A 24,297-nucleotide genomic window follows, 5' to 3' on the forward strand; every position below is an offset into this window, starting at 1 on the left:
CATGACATCAACAACTATGACATATAGCTATGTGTGAAATGACGCCGCGAGCACTGATTCGGATGCAGCTCTCACACTTGTAGTTTAGTGCTTTTTTAAATTCAAATTTGGCCATATAGAGCTGAAGATCACATATCTCAAGTATAGTTTTGCAAATTTAGTATAATAATATAAAGATTTAATAAGTTTCAAAAAGGGAGAATATACATAAATGCACTGCAATATGACCACATAATGTAGTTTTATTGTTATAGTGCTGCATTCTAAATTGGAGCGATGACAAAAAAAATGAAAACTTCAACTTATATTTCACTTCTGCAAAGTTTTCATCCATCCATCCAAATGCTATTTATTCAAGTAACGGCTCATGCATGCTCTAGGTACACATGAAATGTTTTTCGCGTTTACTACGCTAAACCGCCACAGGGGGGCGTTTCTACGGCAAACAGAGTAGAACAGCTTTTGAGACTCAAACGAGGATGTTGAGGATGTGAATTACATCGATTTTTAAATTGACCTGTTTGACAGTCACACCAATTAGAAGTTGGTTATAAGTCACCAATTAACCTCATTCATGTCTGAACTATGTGAGAAAAATGCCTTCATGCTCAGGGAGAACATGCACAACAACAAAACCTAAAAAAAAAACGTATTTTTTTTTTAAATTTTTACTTTCCCTCTTTGGAGTATCACGACCCAAGATGTGCTCAGATTATATTTTCCATTTGTGTATCCTGTGGAGATAATGTGTGCGTGTTTTGACATAAACAAGCGAGCGTGCGTTGTTGGTTTGAGTTCCACAGACTTGTTTGTTGTGGTGTGAGAGTGAGGAGAGAGCTGAGTCATGGCTCAGCTCGGCTCAGCTCGGCTCAGCTTGGAGTTTGGAGACGCGGCGGTGAAACATGATGGGTTGGCACCGGCTCAAAGCATTCAGAGGCATCAACATGTTAGTGTGAGGTGTGATGCTGCGAGCGGTGACGGTTTGTGTGTGTTTTTATGTGTGGTTGATCTTTATATTTTTCTTCTGTGTGACAGAGGGTTTATGTGTGTTTGAAGGGAAGTGGCTCAGACACAGCTTTGTCATACATTCTGTGTCTTCATTGAGAGTAATTCAGATGTGTTATATATCTAATCCAATTATGAAAAAAATAAAATAAAATGGATATCAGTGTATATTTATATATATGTTGATTTAATGATGTTGCTAGGCTTTTTACAGGTTAAAAATAAGTATACCTGGCTTTGATATAGTTACTCAATATTTTGTAAAGTATGACATGAGTGTTTTGGAAAACAGAAATCGTTAACTTGTTCCAGCGTGTGTGGTGGTGAGCACCGCAGACTCTGGTTTGAGTTAGGCTTTCATATGTGGTTTTTCATGCTGTCCACAACAAGTAAATTTAACTCAATTGAACATGTGAAATCATCAATAGAAATAGTATCTTCACCTAAATATATTTAGTATTTTGGTCAAAAAATATTTATTTATAACACTCAAAACATGAGTAATTTCAGTAATGGCAGCCAGTCTTTTTGAATTCATCCACACAACAAATAATGATCTTGTTATCTTCACTGTGTTTCATTCGGTATTTCAAATCACAGAATACTACGATACCCGTAAGCCCCCAGCTTTCCCAAGCACCACCGACGGATAGGATGAAGTTATACAGTCGTAAGATAGACTACGAACAAGCTATCAAACATATACACTCAGTTTGTACAGTTGGATCACTAAATTCTCTAAACTTGGATTTAATTCATGTTCAAGTTAAAAAAAAAAAAAAAAAAAACAATGTTCAAAGAAAAATCTACCTTAGTCAACATGAATAAACTATGAAAAAAGTAGAACTAGTAGTAGTGAGTCTGACAACAAGTGTTTCACATCGATTGGTGCTTCTAAATCGCCCATAGGTGTGAATGTGTGTGTTTGTCTCCCCTGTGATGGACTGTAAAGGATGTAGTTTGCCTTTTTGCCCATATTTGGGACTCTCTCCAGCGCCCCTGGATGCAAACTTACCAGACGACACCAAAAGATACTTGTAAAGAGTTTAAAGTGGAGAGAAAAGTTGGATTTAAGCTGCCGCCTCCTGCCGAGTCCCGTTTCAGAGGCGGATCATCGCGAGTGAGAAAACACTTAATGGCTTTCTGTGTTGGCCCGCGGACCAAGCAGGTGTCGGGAATAATCCTGACGGATGGAAAGCGGAAACGTCTGATGTGATTATCGATGCCAAAAAGTGGTTGGAGGAACGGGAGGCGTCGTGTTTGGAATGCGCAGCCCGTAATCCACGAAGATGAATCATGGAGCCGTAATCGCAGTTGTTGCAATTACACAATAGGCTTCACTTCGCCAGGAATGCCGGAAAATAGGAAGAGCTGCGTGTGTGTGCGTGTGTGCGTGTGTGTGTGTGTGTGTGTGTGTGTGTGTGTGTGTGTGTGTGTGTGTGTGTGTGTGTGTGTGTGTGTGTGTGTGTGTGTGTGTGCCTCAGAGTTGCGAGACTGAATCGTCCAAAGAGAACCCTGGGAGTGGTTGAAAAAGGAGAGAAAGAAAAGGAAGGGTGGAGGACAGTAGTGATAACAGCAAAGAAGAGAAAGAAGGTGGTGCCCGGAGAATAAAAAGGGGAGGAGGTGATCAAGAGAGCTGATGAGAAAAATGGGAGGAGAAGAGAACGAGTCAAGGTGACGAGTGAAGATGTGAGTGGCGAGAAAAAAAAAAGAAAAAAAGAGAGAGAGACGAAAGTGAGGAACTTGCCAAGAGGTTAAATGATAAAGTGATAAAGAAAAAAAAAAGTGAGGAAATGGATGGATAATAACAAAATTAAAAATGAGTAAAATAGCAAAGAAAGAGAAATGAATTAGAGGAGGAGAGACGAGGCCATGGGTAGGAACTGGAGTTGGAAGTGAAGTAAGTGATGGGGAGGTCTTCTGGGGAAACCCCCCAAAAACAGAATAAAAGGATGGAAAAAAAAGAGACAAGAAGAGGAGAATGTTGCCTTTGATACAGGGGTGCTGAGGGGTGATTTCTGTGTGTGTGTGTGTGTGTGTGTGTGTGTGTGTGTGTGTGTGTGTGTGTGTGTGTGTGTGTGTGTGTGTGTGTGTGTGTGTGTGTGTGTGTGTGTGTGTGTGTGTGTGTGTGTGTGTGTGTGGTGGGGTACAATAGGGGCCTGACAGGACTACAATGGAGAGTCTGTTAGTATGCAGGTAGTGTTGGGGCCACCCTGCAATCTCCCTACATGGCCCCAGGGCAGGACCTTACACACACACACACACACACACACACACACACACACACACACACACACACACACACACACACACACACACACACACACACACACACACACACACACACACACACACACACACACACACACAATAAACTTCAGTGTGAATGTCCGTGAGTTTATGTTTTACACACTCAAACCTAATCACACACTCTGAAACACAAAATCAAGACAAAATCTCGTTAACCCCAAGTGGTACGTCGTCCCCAAACAAAAAGTGCGAGACAAACACACACACACACACACACACACACACACACACACACACACACACACACACACACACACACACACACACACACACACACACGCACACGCAACAATAGCTGTGGGGTGTTGCGCTGTCTGTTCTGCCGTTCCCCTTGTTTTTCCTCCCGGTTTCCAGCACAAGACCGTGTGTTGCTCCTACAATTGATCTGGCTGAATTAGGCGTCTTTTGCGGCGGTGGGCGCCGTCGTTAAATAAGCTATAATTATTTGTAATTTGTGCAAATTCACCCTTAACACTAACTCACAGTAATAAACCTCTCATAACATTTATTTGTAGTTCTTCTACAACATGTGCACTCCAGTCGCTCAAAGATGTAAGTGTTGCACATTTCTGTGTTGACTTTCTACCTTTCTGAACGTGGTATGTAGGTATTCTGGGTGGTGTCAAATATCCTGCCCTTAGGTTCACGAAAGCATCATATCTACTTGGTTAAGCTCACAAACAAACAAATAAACAAAACAAAAAACAACAACTCGGAGGTGTGTGACTGCACCCTAAAAGTGATGACGGGGGTCACTGGTTGTACTCCATTAACTGACTCCTTCCGTTGATTGAGCCATTATTGACTTTTATTATGCACATAATTCTCATATAATAATATAATTATAAGCACACGCCTTCTTCCCTACTTCAACGATCGAGACATCAAATGGTTTGTAGGCAGCAGCCTTCAAAATGTTGACACTCAACATACTGATCCTTTAGAGATACATACAAATCCAACATCTTTTTTTAATTAAACAATAGGAGGCTGTTTATTTTTTCAACCAACTTACTGCAAACATGAGTAACAGACAAATCCATTAAAGGTTTTTCCTTCAAGTTTCAAACACATCTGAACGCCTGCTTCTATCCACGTCCTGCATGTACCCTGCTTTTTACTCGGTGTCATGGACGGTAGGCTTCCATTAAACTATTCTGGATAAAGTGAGTAAAGACGTTTAATAGACGGAGGAAATCGTTCCCCCAGTTCACCGACAGAAACTTTCAGACTTCCTCTCAAGCAGGGATGGTCTTCCAGATTTTGACGAAATTTTACAACCTACTTATATCCCAGCTGATACTAGTCTGCGCAATAAGAATTAAGCAGCACATCAACATAAGAAGGTTTTTTTGGGGAAAGTGCTTGTATGATTTTAAGTTTTTTATCTCTTCATCCCTACTTTAGATGTGAGTTGATTTATACATTTGAAATAAAAAACTTAATGTGTTGATCGTCGCCCGTCTGAAAGGAATCTGGCTGCTGTCGGCCCCAGAATCCTCCGAAGAATGTCTGAATCGTAAACCTGACAAAAGCCGGTAACAGCTACTTATTTTCAAAGTTTAACTCAAGGCAGGTTTTTATTGTTCTTGGGTGCAGACACCAAGTGACGACATGTAGAGACAAGAGAGAAGATAATAAGTAGTAAGATGTAACTACAAGCCAAATGATTTATAGGAATTTAGACTTTTTGAAAAGATCCTGTGTTGGCCGAACAACTTTGTCTTTGCATTGTGGAGATGTCGACGGGATGATTCTGTGACTTAAAAATGGAGGGGGTGTCAACGTTTAAAGACGGAAAAATGTTCCACCCGGACACCTTCAGACAGGCAGGTTGTTTTTCTCTACTTGAAAAGGATCGAGGAGAAAATAATTTTTTCCTGTGGACGTCCGGTGTCTGAACAGCTGTAACGCCGTGGGGATATTTTCTGAACACAAGAAGCAACATTTTGACGTTATCCAGTGTCAGATCGTGACCTCGTTTGGTTCTCCCTCGCAGGTACGCCGGAGTCACTGGAGGAGAAGGAACGGCAGCTCTCCACTATGATCGGTCAGCTGATCAGCCTGAGGGAGCAGCTCCTCGCCGCCCATGATGAGCAGAAAAAGATGGCCGCCTCACAGCTGGAGAAGCAGAGACAGCAGATGGAGCTGGCCAGGCAGCAGCAGGAGCAGGTCGGAGAGGGTCTACATATGTGGATAGTGAGGGGCAACACTAAAATCTTGAGAGTGTGTGTGTGTGTGTGTATGTGTGTTGGTTTGGTGAAAGATTTACCGGGTGAAGAAAGAAAAAGCCTCCACCGCCTCAAAAAGTTTTCCTCTCTTCTTCACATGGTTGAACGTTAGAGCCTCATCTTACAAAATGGTGCATTCGTGAAGGTTAAAACTGACAGGTTCTTGTCACTCTCATGTTTCAAGAGATCAAGTTTCACAGAAAATCTTATTTATAGATTTTCCAAGGATGGAAACCCCCATGATGACACTGATGACATCACAAATATTTGAGAGCCAATCCGAGAATATCAAAGAACTTACTCACAGTGTGGGCACTCCAAAAAAAAACCAAAAACCTAATTTTCACACACACTGTGACTGTACTGCACAATGCGGAATATGAGGTTTGACACATTTTGCTTGCGACAGTAAAACAAAGTGTGTTTGTAGACACTGGGATTTCTAATGAAAGGCAAGACCAATCAGAATGGAGTTCCTAAATTCTTCGATTTAAACATTGTGATGGCTCCTGCAATTTGTGGACATAATTAAAAAGTGTCACACAGGCTTCATCTAATGCCAGGTTGTAATATTTGGCGGCACATCGAGTTAAGTCTCGACCCGAGTGTGTGGGACCCAAGTTCAAATCTCAGTAGTTCTATCGGAAGGGCATCCTGTGGATGAACTAGCCAAGTGCAGTGGAATGCTGTGATAAACCCTGGATGGACGGCTCCGGGTTTTATAGGAAATAAAAATAACTTTTGTGCTTATTAGGTGCTTGTTTTTTAAATAGCTGTTAAGTCTTACACAGTTTCCATCGTTTTTAACGTATTCTAATGGTTATGTTGTTGATACAACCTCCCAGGATCTCTATGATGCCCCCTCGGCAGAAAAACATGAATCTTTAAGATCAATGGACTCCACTGAGTCTTGACGTCCACAATTAAGAAGCTCTTGCATATTCAAACAGCTGGACTTAACAAGCGCTGTCGTATTTGAAAGCAATGATCGAAAAGATCAATACATTTTGACGAGTATGCGTGTACTTTGTGTCTGAGCATGACTTTGAGAGCGGTAGAACTTTCTGACGCTTCAGGTGTCAGATTAGTGAAAATAGCATGTGTGACAGAACACGGCGAGCGAGAGTACGCCGGGAAGCGTTTAGGTGAGCTGCTCTTTGTTTTCCCTGTTTGCCGACACGTTACTGTAGGTCGGCAAACGACAGGCTCTGTTTGGACAAGTCCACACCTCCCATCACAACACATTCCACCTTTCACGGCTTTACAAAGGAAGAGGGAAGATGGAGAGAGTGAAAAGAAAGACAGATTCCAATATCAGCCAGTCATTTGGCTGTTGAGACTTGATAGGATAATGCCCTACAGACAAACCCCGAGAAATCTGCCTTTAATGAAATATGACATGTGTGCAAATGGGGCGCCGCCTCCCATTCAGCAGCCTGTAATTACATTTCAGAATAAATATACTAAACGACTTCTCAAGAGAGAGAGAGAGGAAAAAAAAGAGAAGCGGATACTTTACTGTTGTGTATCAGAAGAGGAGGGATTGGATGGATGACGAGCTGCCCCTTTACCAGCTTCAGCCACAGGCAAATAGCTGGTCCCTGCTGTCCATCACTTGTTGAGCTTCAACCTTTTAGAATTCGACTTTGGATCAATTTGTTAGTCAATCTCAAATCAAAACAACCCCCCCAACCCCCCGCCCCGCCCCGCTGGGTGGTGTTGTAAACACGTCAGTCTAACAGATTTGGTGTCACCTAAGAGGTCTGTTCACAAAGTTTTCATTTTGATAATTGTGCTCCTCATCCATCACACCAGGTTCAACCTCTGGAAAGATAGAAACAGAGACAGACACTAAATTGACCGCCACCTTCGCTCCCCCTGTTGTTCTGAATCGAAGACTTCTGCTTTAGAAACGCACAAACATCCTGATCATGATCCCTCAGCAGCAGTTGATTACTTCCTCAGCTTGTCTGTTTGTCCATGTGTCTGCCTGAAGCTTTAATTTTCTTTAAATGATTTATTTGTGTTATAAAACACATTTAAAAATGCCATCACTTTAATCGAAACTGATTTTACCCATGAATTGTTCCATCATCAATCATAAGCTTTTTCTAAAAGGATATATTGACAACAATATATTTTATTATCAACGGATAGAAAATTCTGAACGTTGACGTGAGGGGAACTTATGTTCTCCTCACGTTGCATGTGTTTCACTGCTGGGATGTGATTTAAAAGACACTTGCTTGATGCTTTTAGTCCAGGATTTTGTGAAAATAAAGGCTCTCCCCTCTGGTAAAAACAACAAAAACAATCAGTCAGAATGAGTCGTTCATAGGCCAGAGGAGTAAATCACCCTTAGAGCAAAGAAATAACTCAAGTTCGTGTGTTTGACTGTACTAAACAACCGTGTGTGCAATGCTCATCGTTCCTTATTGTCTCTAAACTCTGGAGTACATATTGTTGAATAATACACATTTTCTCTCCCTTCATTTTCAATTATTCTGTTGTGCAGATCGCCAGACAACAGCAGCAGCTCCTGCAGCAGCAGCACAAGATAAACATTCTCCAGCAACAGATCCAGGTTGGTACACACACACACACACACACACACACACACACACACACGCTTACACGCTCTTTTGTTCATCCTCCACATTTCCTCCACATCTCTTCTTCTGCCCTCTGCAGACTCGCACAATTCCTCCTCCTACTTTGTCCTTGAGGACGCCGCTAATTTCTTGTGCGTCGTCCTCTGCCTGGACGATCTAATTGTTGCTTTTCCTTCAGCTCTGCTATCAATGCATCACGTGTGATTGCAAAACAGCAATAACAGGAGGGGTCACGACCTCTGGTGTTTGTGCTTTGCCTTCTATTGAGAGGCACGACTTCGAAAGGCCGGCAGATACACTTGCAATAACACACAACGCGTGACCCCGTAATTGCCCCGGTTATGGCCGGATCATTCACTGTTGCATTGATCACTCAGGGATCAATATCCTCCAGGGTTCCTCCTACACTTTCTCTCTCTCCAGTTATCTAGTAATCAACATGTTTCTCTTTCCTCCCACTGTCCTTAATGAAACACTTTGAGTTTTCCACATTTTCTTACGCGTACATGTACATACATCCGCCATCACTCTGGTTCCCTATTTATTCTTATTCACCTGATTCCACAGTAATGAGTTGATAGAAACCAATATAAGTTGTCAAGAAGTACGTTTGATATGACATATGTGTATATGTATCTTTCCTATAGACAAATAGGTGAAATTGCCGTGCGCTCCGTATTTCCGTTTCTTTTTTTGTTCCTCTCTCACCGTAACATCTGTTCCAATGAGCCACTGATGCGCTGAGATTCACTACCTTTGTGTCGTACATACACACATTCACACCTAGAAATTACCACCAGCTGTGAACCAAATGCTGGTAGATTTGCTCACTGCGGCTGATAGCCACGGGGAATACCCAAATGCAAACTGGTTAAATTCCCCTGTGGCTATCAGCCACTGGTTAAATTCCCCCGTGGCTGATAGCCACGGGGGAATTTAACCAGTTTGCATTTGGGTATTCCTTTTTTATTCGTAAGTTGCCGAACGGCAGCTGAATGAAATCATCCTGTGAGACGATCTGCCCGGCCGCTGCGGTTGGTTCAGCCCCGTCCCGTGTGCCGTTCTACCCCCCATCGGTCCCGAGCTTTGAATCTCCCTTCGCTCTGGAGGTGTGAGCTACTTAATGAGGGGTTGTTTTTTTTTTTTATCCCCCCCCCCGTCACTCTTCTTTTTCACCCCTTTTAATACAAAGCCCCACCCTTGGATCTTAATAAAGCTCGGATTGGACTTCATTAGGCCCCTCAGCCCCGGGGGAGAGTGGGGCCATAAAAACCAGCTTCTGCGCGGATCCTCTTCCACGCTGTGAAACATGGATACTGTGTCATGTTTGGTTTTGAGGATGAAGAGATGTGCAGAAAATAGCTCCGGAGAGTTTCAGAAGCATCTGCTGTAAATTCTAATGAAATCCACTCCACTGTATCCCGTGTTTCACACTTATTTAAAGTGTTGATTTACATCTAAAATGGATGGAATTACGGCAACCTGCACACTGCAATTAATACAGTGAAGAAAACCAAAACAAAGAATCTGTTTTCACTGAAGACTGTTAAATATTTTAGGCACACAGCTGGGTTTGTGTCAACTTTTCATCATTTAAGTTATTTCTAAAACAATAGATTTTCTTGGCAAACAAGCGCACTTCCGTAAGCAGCATATGGCACATCTACTGTACAGAGGTTTGGATTTATTATGGCTAAGCTCCAGGGTTTAGTCACTGGGGTACGGGCTGTTTACGCTGTGTCGGATGTGTGTTGGCCTTAAACACACAGGCAGCGCTGCACCGGTCTGTTTCCACTTATCAAATCCAGACCTGAGCTCCTCTCAGGCCAATACTCTGAGGAGCTGACCAAATGCTACTGTTTCAGCTGCAAAGAATAGGCCCGAGTGTGGTAAAGCCACTTTTTAGAAGTGCCAGTTGTTGTTCGTATCTTAATTTGAAACTTAATGTTGTCCAGATGGAGAACATATGAAACCAAAACAAAGTTTTTTACTTGGAAAGAAGTGGACTCCTCCCTGCGTAGAACTCTGTGTAAACTGTTGCATCATTGCAGATAATGGAGTTAACCAACCTTTAGTGAAATCTTTGGGCATCGATATGTGAAAAACTGTCTTATCTGTGTATTATTTATGAATGGAGACAATAAAGCTCAGTGGGAGCTGTTTCCAGCCTTCTCTTTTTCTTTTTTCTTTTTTTTTCCATTTCTGCTTCTCTTCATTCCTTGTTTTGGCTTCTGTCCCTGGATGGTGTCAGTGTGTTTGTCAGATCGTTTGGTGGGGGAGCATAGTTCAAAGTGACCCAGGTTTCCTGTCATGTGGTTTTAAATGGTGTGGAGAAACAGTGGGGGATGTCCACGGGTTAAAGCAATGCTTCCGAAGGCAACACTCTGATAGACGTGGTTACACACAGACAAACGGCCACGCACGAGACAACGGACACATACCCACGTGTGTGGATTTTACACTTAGTAAACCATAGATGCATCAGATTTTAGCACAAAGTGAATGCAGTTTGCACTAATGCAAAAAAACGGGCGCGTATACACACACACACACACACACACACACACGCACGGTGGTGGCGGGGCCCTTTGTGTGCCGTAGGCAGAGCGGCCCGGCCCAGCCTGGTGGCTGACAGGCATGTGTCTTTGTTAAGTCAGTTCCTATAATGGCTCTCATATGTGGCCCATTTCCTTCAGGCCCACAAAGGCACAGGCCCTAACCGCACCGCCCGGGCCCGAGCTAACGGGCTAATTAATGACTGCAAAGCCGCACTCCTCCTCCTCATCCTCCTCCCTTTCTCTGTTCTTCATTTATAACTCTTCTGTCTCCTCCTTTGCGTTTATTCCTCCTCCTCCTCCTCCTCCTCCTGCCGACGCTGCTGCTGCTTCTCCTCTCCTTGTTTTCAAGTTTCTGTCCTCCAACTCTTCCTCTCATATTGTTTTTAGTTTTTATGTCCATGTTGTTGTGACCTGTTCCATAATGCTGTTGAATCAGCACTTTGCTCATTTTTGTGCTATTTACAGCGTTATGAATTGCAAAAGGCAGAACATTTGACTTGCACTCGGGCTTTATCGTCTTCTTTCTGAAATTTCCTGTTCCTGGTGCTCGGGCACACAACAAGCGCGCGACAATGCGCACACTCACACACATGCATAAGAACTAATGGAGCAGGCAAATGGCAGTGAGATAGACGGGCAGCTCCTACGTCAGCACATACAGCCTCCCGACACAATGACTCGGAAAGCCCATAACGTCGATTGGACTCGCCAGCTATGGAAAATGGCTAACTTTTGACTTTACAAAAGCCCTCACTCCACTCATCAACCTGTGTTTTAGTGAGCCGACAGAAAAAAAAAAAAAGCTATATGCAGTATCCAGTAATCCCATGTCCTTCAATTACAACGTGTCATTACCGTGTACGTATGAGTGGAGTTAGGTAGTCAATCCTGGACTATTAAACTGTGTTTAACATTTGACCATCAAACACAGAAAGTAGTGAGCAAAAAAAAAGTGAACGAAATTATCTCGCCACTACTTTTTGGTATGTCTGGTCTGTCCCTTGTCGTCCTCATACCTGCATACCACAGTGTTTCTTGTCACTTTTGCATAAAAAAACTAAAACTTGATGAGGATCACTTGTTGCATTTAGGTCAAGAGTGTCAAACTCATTTTAGTTCAGGGGCCACATACAGTACGTAATATTTCATCTTGAGAGTGCCGGACCGGTAAAATAATGCCATAATAACCCTTAAATTTAAACTAAAGTTTTTCTTTCTTATGGCGCAACAATCTGCCAGGTCGCTGTGGTTGGCTCAGCCCCTTTCCCACCTGATGAATACACACCCAACAACTGAAAAGGACTATCAAAGATGGATCTTTTCTCTGAAATGTAAATGATTTGCTTGGTGGTCGGGCCAAATTGTAGCCTCTCGGTTTTAGCCCACCAGCCTTATGTTTGACACCACTGCTTTAGATATTGAGAGGATGTGAAACTGACTGCTTTTCGATTAAAAAGAAGAAAAATCAGCATTGAGCTTGTCGGTGGTGAATTGTGTCACATTGCTTCCTGCTCTTACAAAAGTGTGTGCATTATCCAAAAAGGTGCTTTCAGTCTGTCCTTTTACAATTCAGCTTTCTTTTATTTTGGTCAAGTGACATGTGTAAAGTTTAAATAGATCATGTGATTGTTCTGTGGAAGCTCTTGTTGTCACGTCAGACTAATTTCTTTGCTGGCTGGCGTTTTCATTTATGTCGTCAGGATATCTACTGAGGTTTGACATTGGAAAGGAAACTTTAAAAGTCACTTTTAAGGAAAGTGCAAATGAGCAACTAATGGCTGAAGGACATAGTCATGAAAATTTACTTTTATCAATTCACAGTTGAGATTACGCTGCATCTGTGTGAGATTCTATGGGATTACCATCACATTAGAGTAAACCCAACTCCTCGGTCCCCACCTTGTATTCTTCTCCTACCACATACTGTGTGACAGAAATGCAAAAATTCACACGACAATAGCTGCTGAGTTATCACCATTTATTGGAAGTTTGTTTACACACATTTATACAAGAATTGAAGAACAGACCATCAGGGTGTCAGATATCTGTCATGTTTGTATGTGTCATATTTGAACACTCAGTGAAGTCCACACACACATGCATGCCTGCTAATTTCTTTCTTTTTTCCATTTTACTTCTTAAGCGTACACAGATGCATCGCATACGCACTCGCTGCCCCCTAACCCCGCTGCCCTGACACAAGAGGACCATTAATTCTGTGTGTGTGTGTGTGTGTGTGTGTGTGTGTGTGTGTACACATGTTCCTTGTTGCCTAGGTGTGTATGTTGATGTGTCTGGTGGGCAGTTAGAGGAAGGGGACCTTGTGTTTTCTTTGGGGCTGAGCAGAGGGGGCCTCTGCAGCACCACCTTCCCAAGTCCATTCATCCACTATCCAGCCCCGCTCCCCCCCACCAACTTGGTAAAAGGAGAACTTTGTGTGTTTGCGCTCGTGAAGCAGCCCCAGTCAGTCCCAGTGTTCCCAGAGGAATACAATGAATGGGAGCATTTTGTCCCACTCTATAACCTCCACCTCCCCCCGTTTCTCTCTTCTTTTTTTTTTTTTTCTTTCTTTTTTTTTTTTTTGCCATTTGGGCACACAGACTCTTTTTCTTCTCTCTTCATTCTCTGTTTTCTGTGTCACAAGACGTCGGACCTCTTTTCTGTGTGTGTGAGTGTGTGTGTATGGGAATGCCTCGTATTCACACCGCTCTTTTGGTTGTGTGTGTGTGTGTGTGTGTGTGTGTGTGTGTGTGTGTGTGTGTGTGTGTGTGTGTGTGTGTGTGTGTGTGTGTGTGTGTGTGTGTGTGTGTGTGTGTGTGTGTGTGTGTGTGTGTGTGTGTGTGTGTGTGTGTGTCCGCGCGCCTCCCACAATATTGGGCTTTTTAAGAGTGTGACCTAAACAACTCCGTCTGAAGAGCTGCTCAGGTGACTGGCACATGTAACGACACACAGTCCAAACAAAGAGCAGAGCATGGAGAACACAGACATCACATGTCACGTTATGGCAGGAGAATGCATGCATGCACGCTCATACTCTTACAGGGCTTTGTGACGCCAAAGCCTGAGGCTTCTTTTACACTTTTCAAGTGACAACGCTCAACTTTTGTTGTTCTTTGGGTGTGACTTTACACGACAGCAGCGGTCAGAGCCAATTAAATTGCCACTTTTTGATCACGGCTCACAAGTTTTTGAAAATCCCCTAACTCCGTTGTCATGTAAATGATTAAAACGCAACTTTCTGGAAGCGCTCAAGCTCCCTCTTTGTGTAGATGAGGGAAACACTGCTACTGCTCATGCGCACCATGGCCATTGTAAGCAGTACTTCTGCTCATGCGGGAGTAGATGCCTGAAGAGTGGCATGAGTCCCAGTCCATATTCTCCTGGGACTTGATGAGTTGAGAGTCATGTGTGATTCCAACTTTGTCGTCTGTTCATACGAATGTCCGTGCACTCGCCATTGTTATTGTTTATAGCGTATTGTTCTTTGCTTGAATGTGTGTGTGGTTTCAGTACATAATTTTTTAAAAACGGCACCCACTAGTGGCCCAACATGAAAATTACATAATTTTCAGCGTTTCTGTCGTTGCCATGTAAACGGACATTGTTTTCAAAACTGCTGAAACGAAAAAAACGATACATTTTCACTTGAATTGTTGCGTATAACAGCATCTGTTAATAAACCCAGTTTTATATATATGAGACTAATAGGAACTGACAATCAGTTGATGCTAAAGCACATGATGATCAATCACAGGTGTCCTATAAAACATTTAACAATGCTGATGAAAGAGCGAGTATTGCTATAGTATTGATATAGTTTCTTGTTCAGTTTGTGTTATATGGTAAATGGATATTTATCAGCCCCGATAGCTGCTTTGTTCAAGGGCAGATGGGAGATCAACTCTGCAACCGTCTGATTGAGAAATAACCCATTCTACTAATGAACCATTTCGTTATTTCCGATATGCTGATCATTAGCGGTGAAAAGATTAGTAGTGGCTGGTTGAACGTTGCTAAATCACAAACTTATTCTTATGAACCACAACAGTGGGGTTTTTTTTTCATGCAGAATGCTTTACATGATCAAATTATTCATTTGTTGGTGTCATTATTGGATTCTTCCGCTATTCTCTCAAAGGAGCCAAGCAAGGTCCTGCGATCGTCTCTCTCTGTTCTCTGTTTAGTGATGCTCTTTGAACCGCCGCTCCACAAACCTTTCAACCTTCCCTCACACATATACACCATAAACATCCCAGAGGACGGTCATCCCATCCTACTAACTCAGCACTGTAACCCTGCCTCACAAACGTAGGGAAATACAGTAATCACACAACATGCTGATTGCATAAGTTTGAGCTCTAATGATGAACTGCCCCGGGAGGTCAGCGCAGAGGGATGGGGAGGACGGGAGCAGCGCGGTAATGAATTGGTAGTAAAGGAGATGAATGGAGTTAGATGGCATTAAGCAGGAGGAGGAAATGTAAATGGGGGGGGGGGGGGGGGGGGGGGGTGGGGGGGGGGGGGGGGACGAGAGTTTACCTTTAAGAGTGGGAATGGTGACAAAAACAGGAAAAAAAGAGATGGTTGATGGAGAAGGAGAGAAAATCCGAAAGAAGACTGAAGAAGTTGACAGTTTAGGAACTTTAGAAAAAAACACACTGATCGGATTATTACCTAAAAATGGTTCCATGCCAGGTTTCATCCCTCGAGATGAATACACACACTCAAATACTATAATAAACAAAGATATTACACAAATGCATTTATTATCAATGATCATCACAAAATAAACACCCTACTCTGATAACATTACTATTAAAGATTTAGTAAGGTTCAGGCACAAAGTTATTTCTTTAGTATAGAGTTTAGATTAGGGCTTGGAGTCAAACAAATGCACAAATATCAAATAGTTTAATGTGTTGCTGATCCATCCATCCACCCCAATTTGCACCTCCTTAACACTCTACAGCAGTGATTCCCCATAGGTTTTTTTTGTTTGTTTTTAGATCATGAAAGGCAGCAGACCCTTTATTTGGACTCTGATTTGCTTAAACATTACAGTGAAGTCAGCAATTGTTGGTCATTAAATCTCTCACCAACATAGGAGAACATGAGCTCTCAATTGAAAGCTACGAGCATTTTCCCAGGTCTGACCTATGAAGAGTCTGACTTGTGTGCTTTGACATGTGCAAACCCGTTGTTACCTTTAAAACAGTGTTGAATGAACATCAAAACGATGAGTTATTAATACAAAACCATGAGTTACTATTAAATAGGCTCTTTGCAAATTAGAAGAAAAATAGAAGAACTATCTCTAGTGTCGATAAGCAGTAATCCAAATATTTTATTTGCATATAAGTAGCTCAATCTGTGAAATAGAGTGGAATATTCATAACTGTGTTGCAGCGCGCAGAATCTCTTACAGAGACCACCAATAGTTGTGAGACCACATTTTGTTCCAGTTAAAACTTTCCGAGTATGAACGTTGTCCTTTTTGCCAAATCCGTAAAAAAAACTCCTCATCTCTGAAACAGGAATTTCACGTGAGCAAAACTACAAGAAAGGAGAAAAAGCAACATGGAAAAAAACAACCAGAGGAAAAGGCAAGAGGAGAAGACAAATGGTTTAATAGGGCCGAAATAAGAAATTAATGAAAAGAGAGAAAGGGATGAAATAAAAGGAGAGATGGAAGAGAATGAGACAGTTTGGTGGTGTTGCACAGCCGGCTCTAATAGACTCCCGCAGGGCTACGTTTGATATGCCCACTTCAGTTTGAGCCCTAAGTGTCTTATCTCAGTCAAACCCACAGTTTTTATGAGACTTTCAAGCCGACATGAAAGGCAAACGTTGGCCTCTGTGTGTTATTAGAGTCTTCTTGTTTTACATTATTACACTTCTCTGCGCATTTCTGTCTCCATGTCTCTATTAACTGTTTGCTTCCTCTTGAAAATTGAATTCATAAATTTTTTGTTTTTGGAAGGTTTTTTTTCAGATTGAGTTTTTTTTTTTGGATGAAGAAGAAGAAGAATGCTTTTCTTTCCCTTTTCACATTTTTCTATTTAAGTTTCTTTCATTTTAAATATTTTACTTTATTTTCAACTGTCTTTTGATTTTTTTTTTTAGATTCAAGAAATTCATTTTTGGGAGTTTTCTCTCTGCCATTTGAGATCCCTCCTCATCTCTTTATGTTTGTATCTAAGTTCATTTTCATCTTTCTGTGCTTATATTTTTTTTTCATACGCAGCATCTGCAAAAACAGAAGCGGCGGTATGTTCAACAAACGGAGTTTTGAGTTACGTTAACTGGTTTTCTCCCCCTCGCTTCCCCTCTCTGCTCAGGTCCAGGGCCACATGCCTCCCCTGATGATCCCAGTGTTTCCTCATGACCAGCGGTCCCTGGCTGCTGCCGCTGCCGCACAGCAAGGCTTCCTCTTCCCACCGGGGATGTCCTACAAGCCAGGTATACACGCATCCTCCGTCTCGCACAAACACAAACGGTGTGATCCCGGCCCGCGTTAATGAGGTGTGTCAGGTGAGGAATGTTCTGGAAATGAGTGAGGAGATTTACAAGCCGTACTTGTTCACGTCAGGATCAATACATTGGACACAGTGGCTACTGGAATGTCTCCTCCATGGCCCGCTGAATGCAAGTCAGTTGCGCAGCACATCTGCAACACGTAATTTCACACTTTCTCACAGACACGCACACACACACACAGACACACATTTTTTAAGTTTTCTTTTTGTTGTTGTTGTTACACACCAGCCTAACAATGTACACACAGGGATGATGCAGGCAGACAAATCACATACATTCCAAAAATGCACTTAAAAGACGATTTGCATGTTGCATGTTACTGCAGTCCGCAAGGACTCCGCACAAACAGGCTCAACAAAACACTTGAGGCCACACCTACTCACCATAAAAAAGCCCCACACAATACACCGCCGAATTGTCCGCACCACCTGCTTTCTTCACGTCTTCTTGTCCTTCACACATTCCTTTCTTCCATACATTCCGCCAGGTGCTCGCCTGACACAGTGCAGCCTCCATACTTCATACAGAATAATCCGTGTTTATTCCTACTGCATGAGCACACACTCCCATGAGGGCCGCGCGGAGAAGCAGAAATGAAGAAAGGGATTAAAAAGCCATTATTGTACACTCTCCTTTGACATTGGTGTGTTTTCAACAAAGGCTAGGACATGGAAAGCCTTTTAAGGACAAACAGTAGGGGTTTATACACGGCGCTCGTATATGAATTTGTGAGTGCATCCCAATGAGCGAGCTCTGGACTTGAACTCTGCTCACCCTGATCTCAATCACCCGTGTGTACTGACAGCAAGCATTATTAACCTCTGAATAAAACGCTCGTGACCCTTCATGTTTCATTTGGTATGAATAAAAACATGAGAGGAGCAGAAGAAGGAGACAAAGAGTGAGAAAGAGAGAGAGAGATAGAGACAGCGAGAGAGAGAGAGAGAAAGAGAGGCCTGCTGAGGTAAAAAAAAAAAAAGCAGGTTAGTTCTTGTGCGGCCCTCGCAGCTCCTCTCACTGCCTCTACAATGTGTGTTGTTCTGGTCATTCAACAGGTGAGAATTACCCAATGCAGTTCATTCCATCTACAATGGCAGCTGCAGCGGCGTCTGGACTCAGCCCATTGCAACTACAGGTAGGACGAAAACACAGCAATCGGCACAGCAAACCACAAGTTACGCGTGCACGGGTCGAGGCAGATTCAGACAGAAGAAAGAAACTTTCAGGCATGAATGAGCTGACTTTTGTAACACACATAAGCGCGAGTGAGTAATATTTTCTAACACAAAAGGAAAATGGTATTGGAAAAGAGACAATGAAGTGGTGAAAAGCGGAGGTTGGTGGGTGGGTGTCGGGTGTGTGTGTATGTGTGTGTGATATGCTTCTGTTTCACTTGAATTCACTTACAAAGATTTTCAGTTTTCCCATTGCATGTATGATTTATTGAACTACTTTTAGAATTTTAGATCATGTGATCCACTACTATTTCAATATCCTCACATGTTTACTTACTTTTGGAGGGTCTGTAGGCCTCTTCAGTACTCTCTGTGCTGTTTTAAAGGTGTATTTCATAACAAATCAAACAACTGAAGCAGAAACAATTCGACGGGAACAAAGACAAAGTAATAAAAGGTGAGGTCTGGTACACTCACAGTGTACATATACTGTAACTGTAATCCAGAGGGTGTAACCAGCAGGCCAGGCCCGAGACAATTGTGCTGAAGAAAGCATAGAGATGGAAACACAAAAACCTCTAACCGCATTTTAACTTCAGCTCGAGTCAGCCAAAACACATCTCATAGCTATTAATATTATAAAGTGAGAGTCTGTTACATTTCTTCTTTGTGAACACGAGAGAACATAACAGTCTTTGATGTCTGCTTGGTGTATGAATCTTTTCCTAACTTATGATTAAGCACTTTGGCTGTTGTGAAACTTGTTGATGCTGACTCTTCCCGGGGAAGAGCTTCCAGCAGCCGGTTTTGGAAAAGTAGGTATTTGCGTATGAACTGATAAGTCTCATGACGACACACGCAGGTGACCTCTTAAAGGTGCTCTGGCCCCGAGGCATTAAGTTTCTGATCACTCTTTACGCAAACCTTATTCTCATCTGATCATAACGTACTGAACGGCAACGGCGTTCAAAAGAAAGCCGGAGGATCTCCAGTGTGCATGCGGTTGCTCATATCAAGGGCTTTCTTCTTTTGAATTATAATGCAAATGCTGTAACTTTTCAAGAATAAAGAAGCAACATGACGCATCGGTTCAAGCCTGACGCGAACACGCTCGCTCTCTTACCGGCTGCCTGTCAGCTGTGTCAGACAAAAGCTGTTATGATGAATCACAGAGGAATTCCGCCCCACCAGCACAACACCTGGCCGGGGCAATTCATCAACTATTTTGTTGCTGCTTGACACCTGTGGTTTGAGAATAGCACTTATCCATAATGGTTATCATAGAACATATTTGCGAAAAGGAAAAAAAAAAAAAAGAAAAAGAACAGAAGGGAGTAAAAATGAAAATCTTGTGCTCCATGAAGGCGGTTTGGTATTTCACAACACAACCCCGCCACCCTTTCCTCCTCTACCTACAATCAGCAAGAAGAACAAAAAAAACCCTCAAAAAGCTTTTTCAGAGGCAACAATATTGCTTCATTATGTCAGTCGTTACCCTCGCGCGGCTTTTGGATGTTAAAAGAATCCTTATCTCAGTTTATTCAATTTGTATTGTGGTTGTTGCTTATGGAGGCTCTCATTAGCTGCTATTGACTTAGCAAAGCGCCGTGCTGCGCTGAGGGGGGATCGGAGCCTCCTGGCTCCACTCCTGACTTTGAAATGATCAAAAGCGCTGCACGGTGAGTGAGAGGTAAGAGGTTGAATGATGTCAGAGACGCAAGCTCATTCACATTTAAACACTGCCTGAGATCGGGGAGAAAGAGAGGCGGAGAGGAACCTGAATGAAAGAGGAAGTTTCTCATCAAGGCGTGAGCTGAACTCGAGCAGGGGCCCGGGTGAAAGAGCGAGACACAGAGCGGAGGGAAGCGTTCGGGGCAGGAAAAATAGGCAATTATTTGAGGGTTTTGTTTTTTTTTGTTGGATGGAGGCGCACGGCTTCCAGCACATGTTTGGACATTGTTTTGACAATAATGAACTCCGCCAAATGCAATCATGATCAAATTTACAAGTCGAACACGTTGTGGTTATTTATCCTCATCTCAGAGCGCCAGTTGCAGGGATGCTTGAAGCAACTGCAACAATGAAAAGGAGCTGCAGGATGCCATGTTTTTCGAGGCAAGGCAAAGGCGGCTTTATTTGTATAGCGAGAGCACATTTCAACAACAATGCAATCCAAAGTGCTTTACATTAACAGACGTGCTGTTTTTTTCTAGGCTAACCCAGAATCCGTGCTTCAGGTCTGGGTTTTAAATTTAAAAAAAATTTTCATTTGACAAATTCCCTCACATATTGCTCATCAAAATCATTTAAAAAGAAAAACAATAACAACAACCAAACAACATTAAATGAAGCTTAAAAACAGTTGCTAGAAGTAGGCTATCAACTACTTATCATATGAGGTATATCTTCAACACATCAGCCTAAAAAAGGATTTTGGTGCATCTTGACCATGGAATTACTATGAAATATCCTGAATGTACCGAAATATACAGGGTGTGAGCTTCAAATATGGTCATAAAAGTGTATCTGTCTTTATTTGGTTCCACTACGAACCAAGACAGCCTCCGAGTTGTCAGGTTAGAAGCTTTTTACCATTTGTTATATGTCATATAATGTCGAAAAAAACTATGGAAACTGGTGAGCTTGTTGTCACCACTGACCTCTAATCAAACTGGCATTAATTTAAGAACAACTGAACACAAAATAATATGTCACTTTCTGTACTATTTATTAATCGATAATTAATAAATAGTACAGAACGTAATTTGATGCATGCTGATAAAGTATAACGTGGCGAGGGTCTGCATCATTTGTACATATCTACACCTCATTTAAAGTGTTTTTTTTTTTTTTTTTTTTTTTCTTAGTATTGTTTTAGTTGTGCTTTAGACAAACTAACCAAAAAGGTTTGCAGCAGTTTACTTTGACCGGCACACAGAAAAACAATTACATCTACTGGTGTCAGCAGAGATGAGTCTGATATCCAGATGCATCTACTCTCATGATCAGTCCAGCAGCTCTTCGCTGCCTAAACAGCAGCATAACTCGCTTCACTCAGAGATTTGACTGGGATATTTTTCGGTTTGATAAATATAATTGAAACAAAATGTTAAATCACATCAACAAACATCTCAAAGAGCGCTTTGAGATGTTTGTTGATGTGATTTAGCGCTTTACAAATAAAATTGAATTGAATTGAAATTCACGACCAACAATGATGAGAAAAACAAAAACATGTTATTTTACATGAAGCTCTTTGGCCTACAGTGTAGTCACTGTGGTAAGACTGCACTTCCACGGTGAGTCTTCATCTCGTATCTCTGTTTTCTCTTTGGATTCTGCCTGCGGCTTGTTCCGGACAATGGCAGCATAGAAATTTTGTTCTCTCAAGTTGACTAGAAGTGAAAACTTTGTGCACATGACCTTGCAAATATTTTTATACCTTGACAACAGTGACAGCAGCAGGCCAGAGGCACGAGGACCATGGAGTGATCTGTCGTTCTTGTTCTAACGATACCCCAATAATGCCTTGTGGGGGAATCCAGCAAACGTGTTACACGCTTTCCCTCTTGACTGATGAGATGAGTTTTTTTGGATGGTCTTCTTCGGCAGATATTACTGCTGACGGATGGAGGATGAGGAGGTCGCTCCTGCTCCATCACTCTTTAATTATATACACATTGTTTGTGTGTCAAAAAGCTCATAAGGATGTGCTGTACACGTTACTGAATGCTCATCGCGGTGTGAATGAAGTCTTTCGTAGACGCAAGAAGGCGTTTACGTGGCCGCTTCAGTTTCTGCATCCTTCGGTGAGTCAGCCGGTTGGATTTAAACAAGGTGCAGCCAAGTCTGAGATAATGTCTTGACACGGCAGCTCAGTGCACCAACTGACTCCTTATTCGCCTCAGTGACACTTCACTGCCCAACGGCCTCGACTCTAGAGTGTGAAACTTTGCATTATCCCGTTAAGGAAGGCATTGTAAACAGACAATTACGCCACGTTAGTTCTACTTTGACAATCTCCTCGGCTTTGCATGCTGTAGCAGTATACACACCAGCTGGCATCGGTCCGTTTCCAATGCCAGATCTGTGCTGAGTACAGGACAGGCAGATGCTGTATCCAGACTGCTCCAGATGTTCCAGAGTTGAGCCCTGTGGCTTTCTTCCGGACAGCTGGCTGGCACCAAAGGGCACAAACTGGCACATGGAAAGAGAATATTCTCCCCCAGTCAGATGAACCTGTAGCCAATTACATTCCTCATATCGAAGGAGAAGATACTTACGGTTGTTTATGTTCTTTATCAAGCGGTCAAATAAACCAAATCAGAAGTGGCAGAAAAGAGAGATTTGGCAAGAAAGCTCTACCAGACTGTGTTTGACCCTTCGCGAATCGACCGAGCACAATTATGATAGCACAAATGTGCTATCGGCGTGGGAACCTTATCTGGCCGATTGTTTCCAGAGCCTCGGAATAGACCCCTTCACAAACACTGGATTTATGCTGAAGAAAGGCCTCCTTTGTGCGGCTAATGCGAGGGAAATACAGTTGCTTAGCAGACATTCTTGTTGAAATCATAAGACATCTCTTACTGTCCGTCCCAGTGTTTGACCCGTTTCTTAGTGTTTGAGGCAGAATGACGAAGGTGGGGAACAAACCGTTGTACTTTCAAATGTGGAAGGCACTTAGGCCATTGCAGCCAATTTTCCAAGATTTTTTGTTTTTCTGAATCATGATTTACCTACTGTATATTGGATAGATAATCCAAGCTTTATTACACTCTTGAGTGAAAACATCCTTTGAATATTTTTCTGTATGTTACCCTCACAGAAGAAAAGTTTGTAGTACCTCTGTCTCACAAAGACCAAGCTCTTCTTTGCTGTCGTTCACGTTTCTTGGATACAGCTCCCTCTCTCAGTGTAATTTTTAGGCTCGGTCCTCCACGTGGGCCAGCTCAGTGACAGTCGATCCATTTCACTCTCTCTCCTCCTCCACTCCCCCCCGGAAAGCTGCTGAAAAAGACAAAACCTCATTTGTTTTGTGCACTCCTGAGATCGATAGCAGCTTGACACTAAAAGAGGCCGGCTAAAGGGATTCTCCACTCAGCCCTGATGGGACGGTTCCGCCTGGTCACTGAGGAGGAGGAGGAGGAGGAGGAGGAGGAGGAAGAGGAGGAGGAGGAAGCCTAGAAAGACATCACCTTCTCTCTCCTTTTCTTAAGGATTGCACTCAAGACGGCCAAAAAAGAAAAACCTGCTGATAACCAAGAGGGGCGAAAAAAAATGACAGACTAATCATTTGGATTTCAGTCAAATTAGCACTAACCTCCAAAGCCTGGACAGCTGAGGCACACTTTGAGGACCTCTTTGTCAATTTGTAATTTAGGAAATTGCGGCATTGTTTTCCCCTGAGAGTTGACTGAATGACAAGTGCTCCAGTTCGGGTTGTTTACGCTGCATTTTGGCCTATCCGGCCTAACAATCAATCTCCAAGCGTCTTAAAGAGATAGAAGGAAAAAAAAAAAAAACTGAGTGAAAGTTCTTATTGTCAGTCTTTTCCTGAGTCATTATTTTCCTTTCTTTTTCGTAACTGCTGACAGAATTGCTGTTAATAGCACAATTCTGTGTTTGCAGAAAATACCCACTTTGTCTGTGTGTGTGTGTGTGTGTGGATGTGGGTGTGAGACCTTTAAAGTGTGTTTTACCTCAAAGACTGGTGTGTCTGGTCTCAGCCCCTGCTCCCCTCAGAGCTGTAAGAATATCAGGCATCACCAGAAGTAACTCTGCGGTCGGCTTGATTGACGCGTGAGGCCTCACCACCAACCATTCGAGGAACATTCTTACCGGGGTCTCATATCGCCAGGGGTTGGCT

The 24,297-nt window shown here is 42.6% G+C and overlaps 1 protein-coding gene across 4 annotated transcripts in view; it reads left to right on the forward strand.

Annotated features, from left to right (window-relative positions):
* LOC308116366 (transcription factor SOX-6-like) overlaps positions 1–24,297 on the forward strand; it is a 118,466-nt gene that overhangs the window by 66,031 nt on the left and 28,138 nt on the right. For 2 of the 4 annotated variants that reach the window (XM_080474522.1, XM_080474521.1), the window contains exons 6-9: positions 5,315–5,514; positions 8,062–8,130; positions 17,055–17,175; positions 18,309–18,388. In XM_080474522.1, the coding sequence (XP_080330648.1) occupies positions 5,315–5,514; positions 8,062–8,130; positions 17,055–17,175; positions 18,309–18,388 (470 nt within the window). The remainder of the gene's footprint in view (positions 1–5,314; positions 5,515–8,061; positions 8,131–17,054; positions 17,176–18,308; positions 18,389–24,297) is intronic. The other 2 variants (XM_080474524.1, XM_080474523.1) reach the window with 1 other exon arrangement.

This window comes from Lipophrys pholis (genome assembly GCF_963383615.2).
Source record: "Lipophrys pholis genome assembly, chromosome: 11".
Classification (NCBI taxonomy): domain Eukaryota; kingdom Metazoa; phylum Chordata; class Actinopteri; order Blenniiformes; family Blenniidae; genus Lipophrys; species Lipophrys pholis.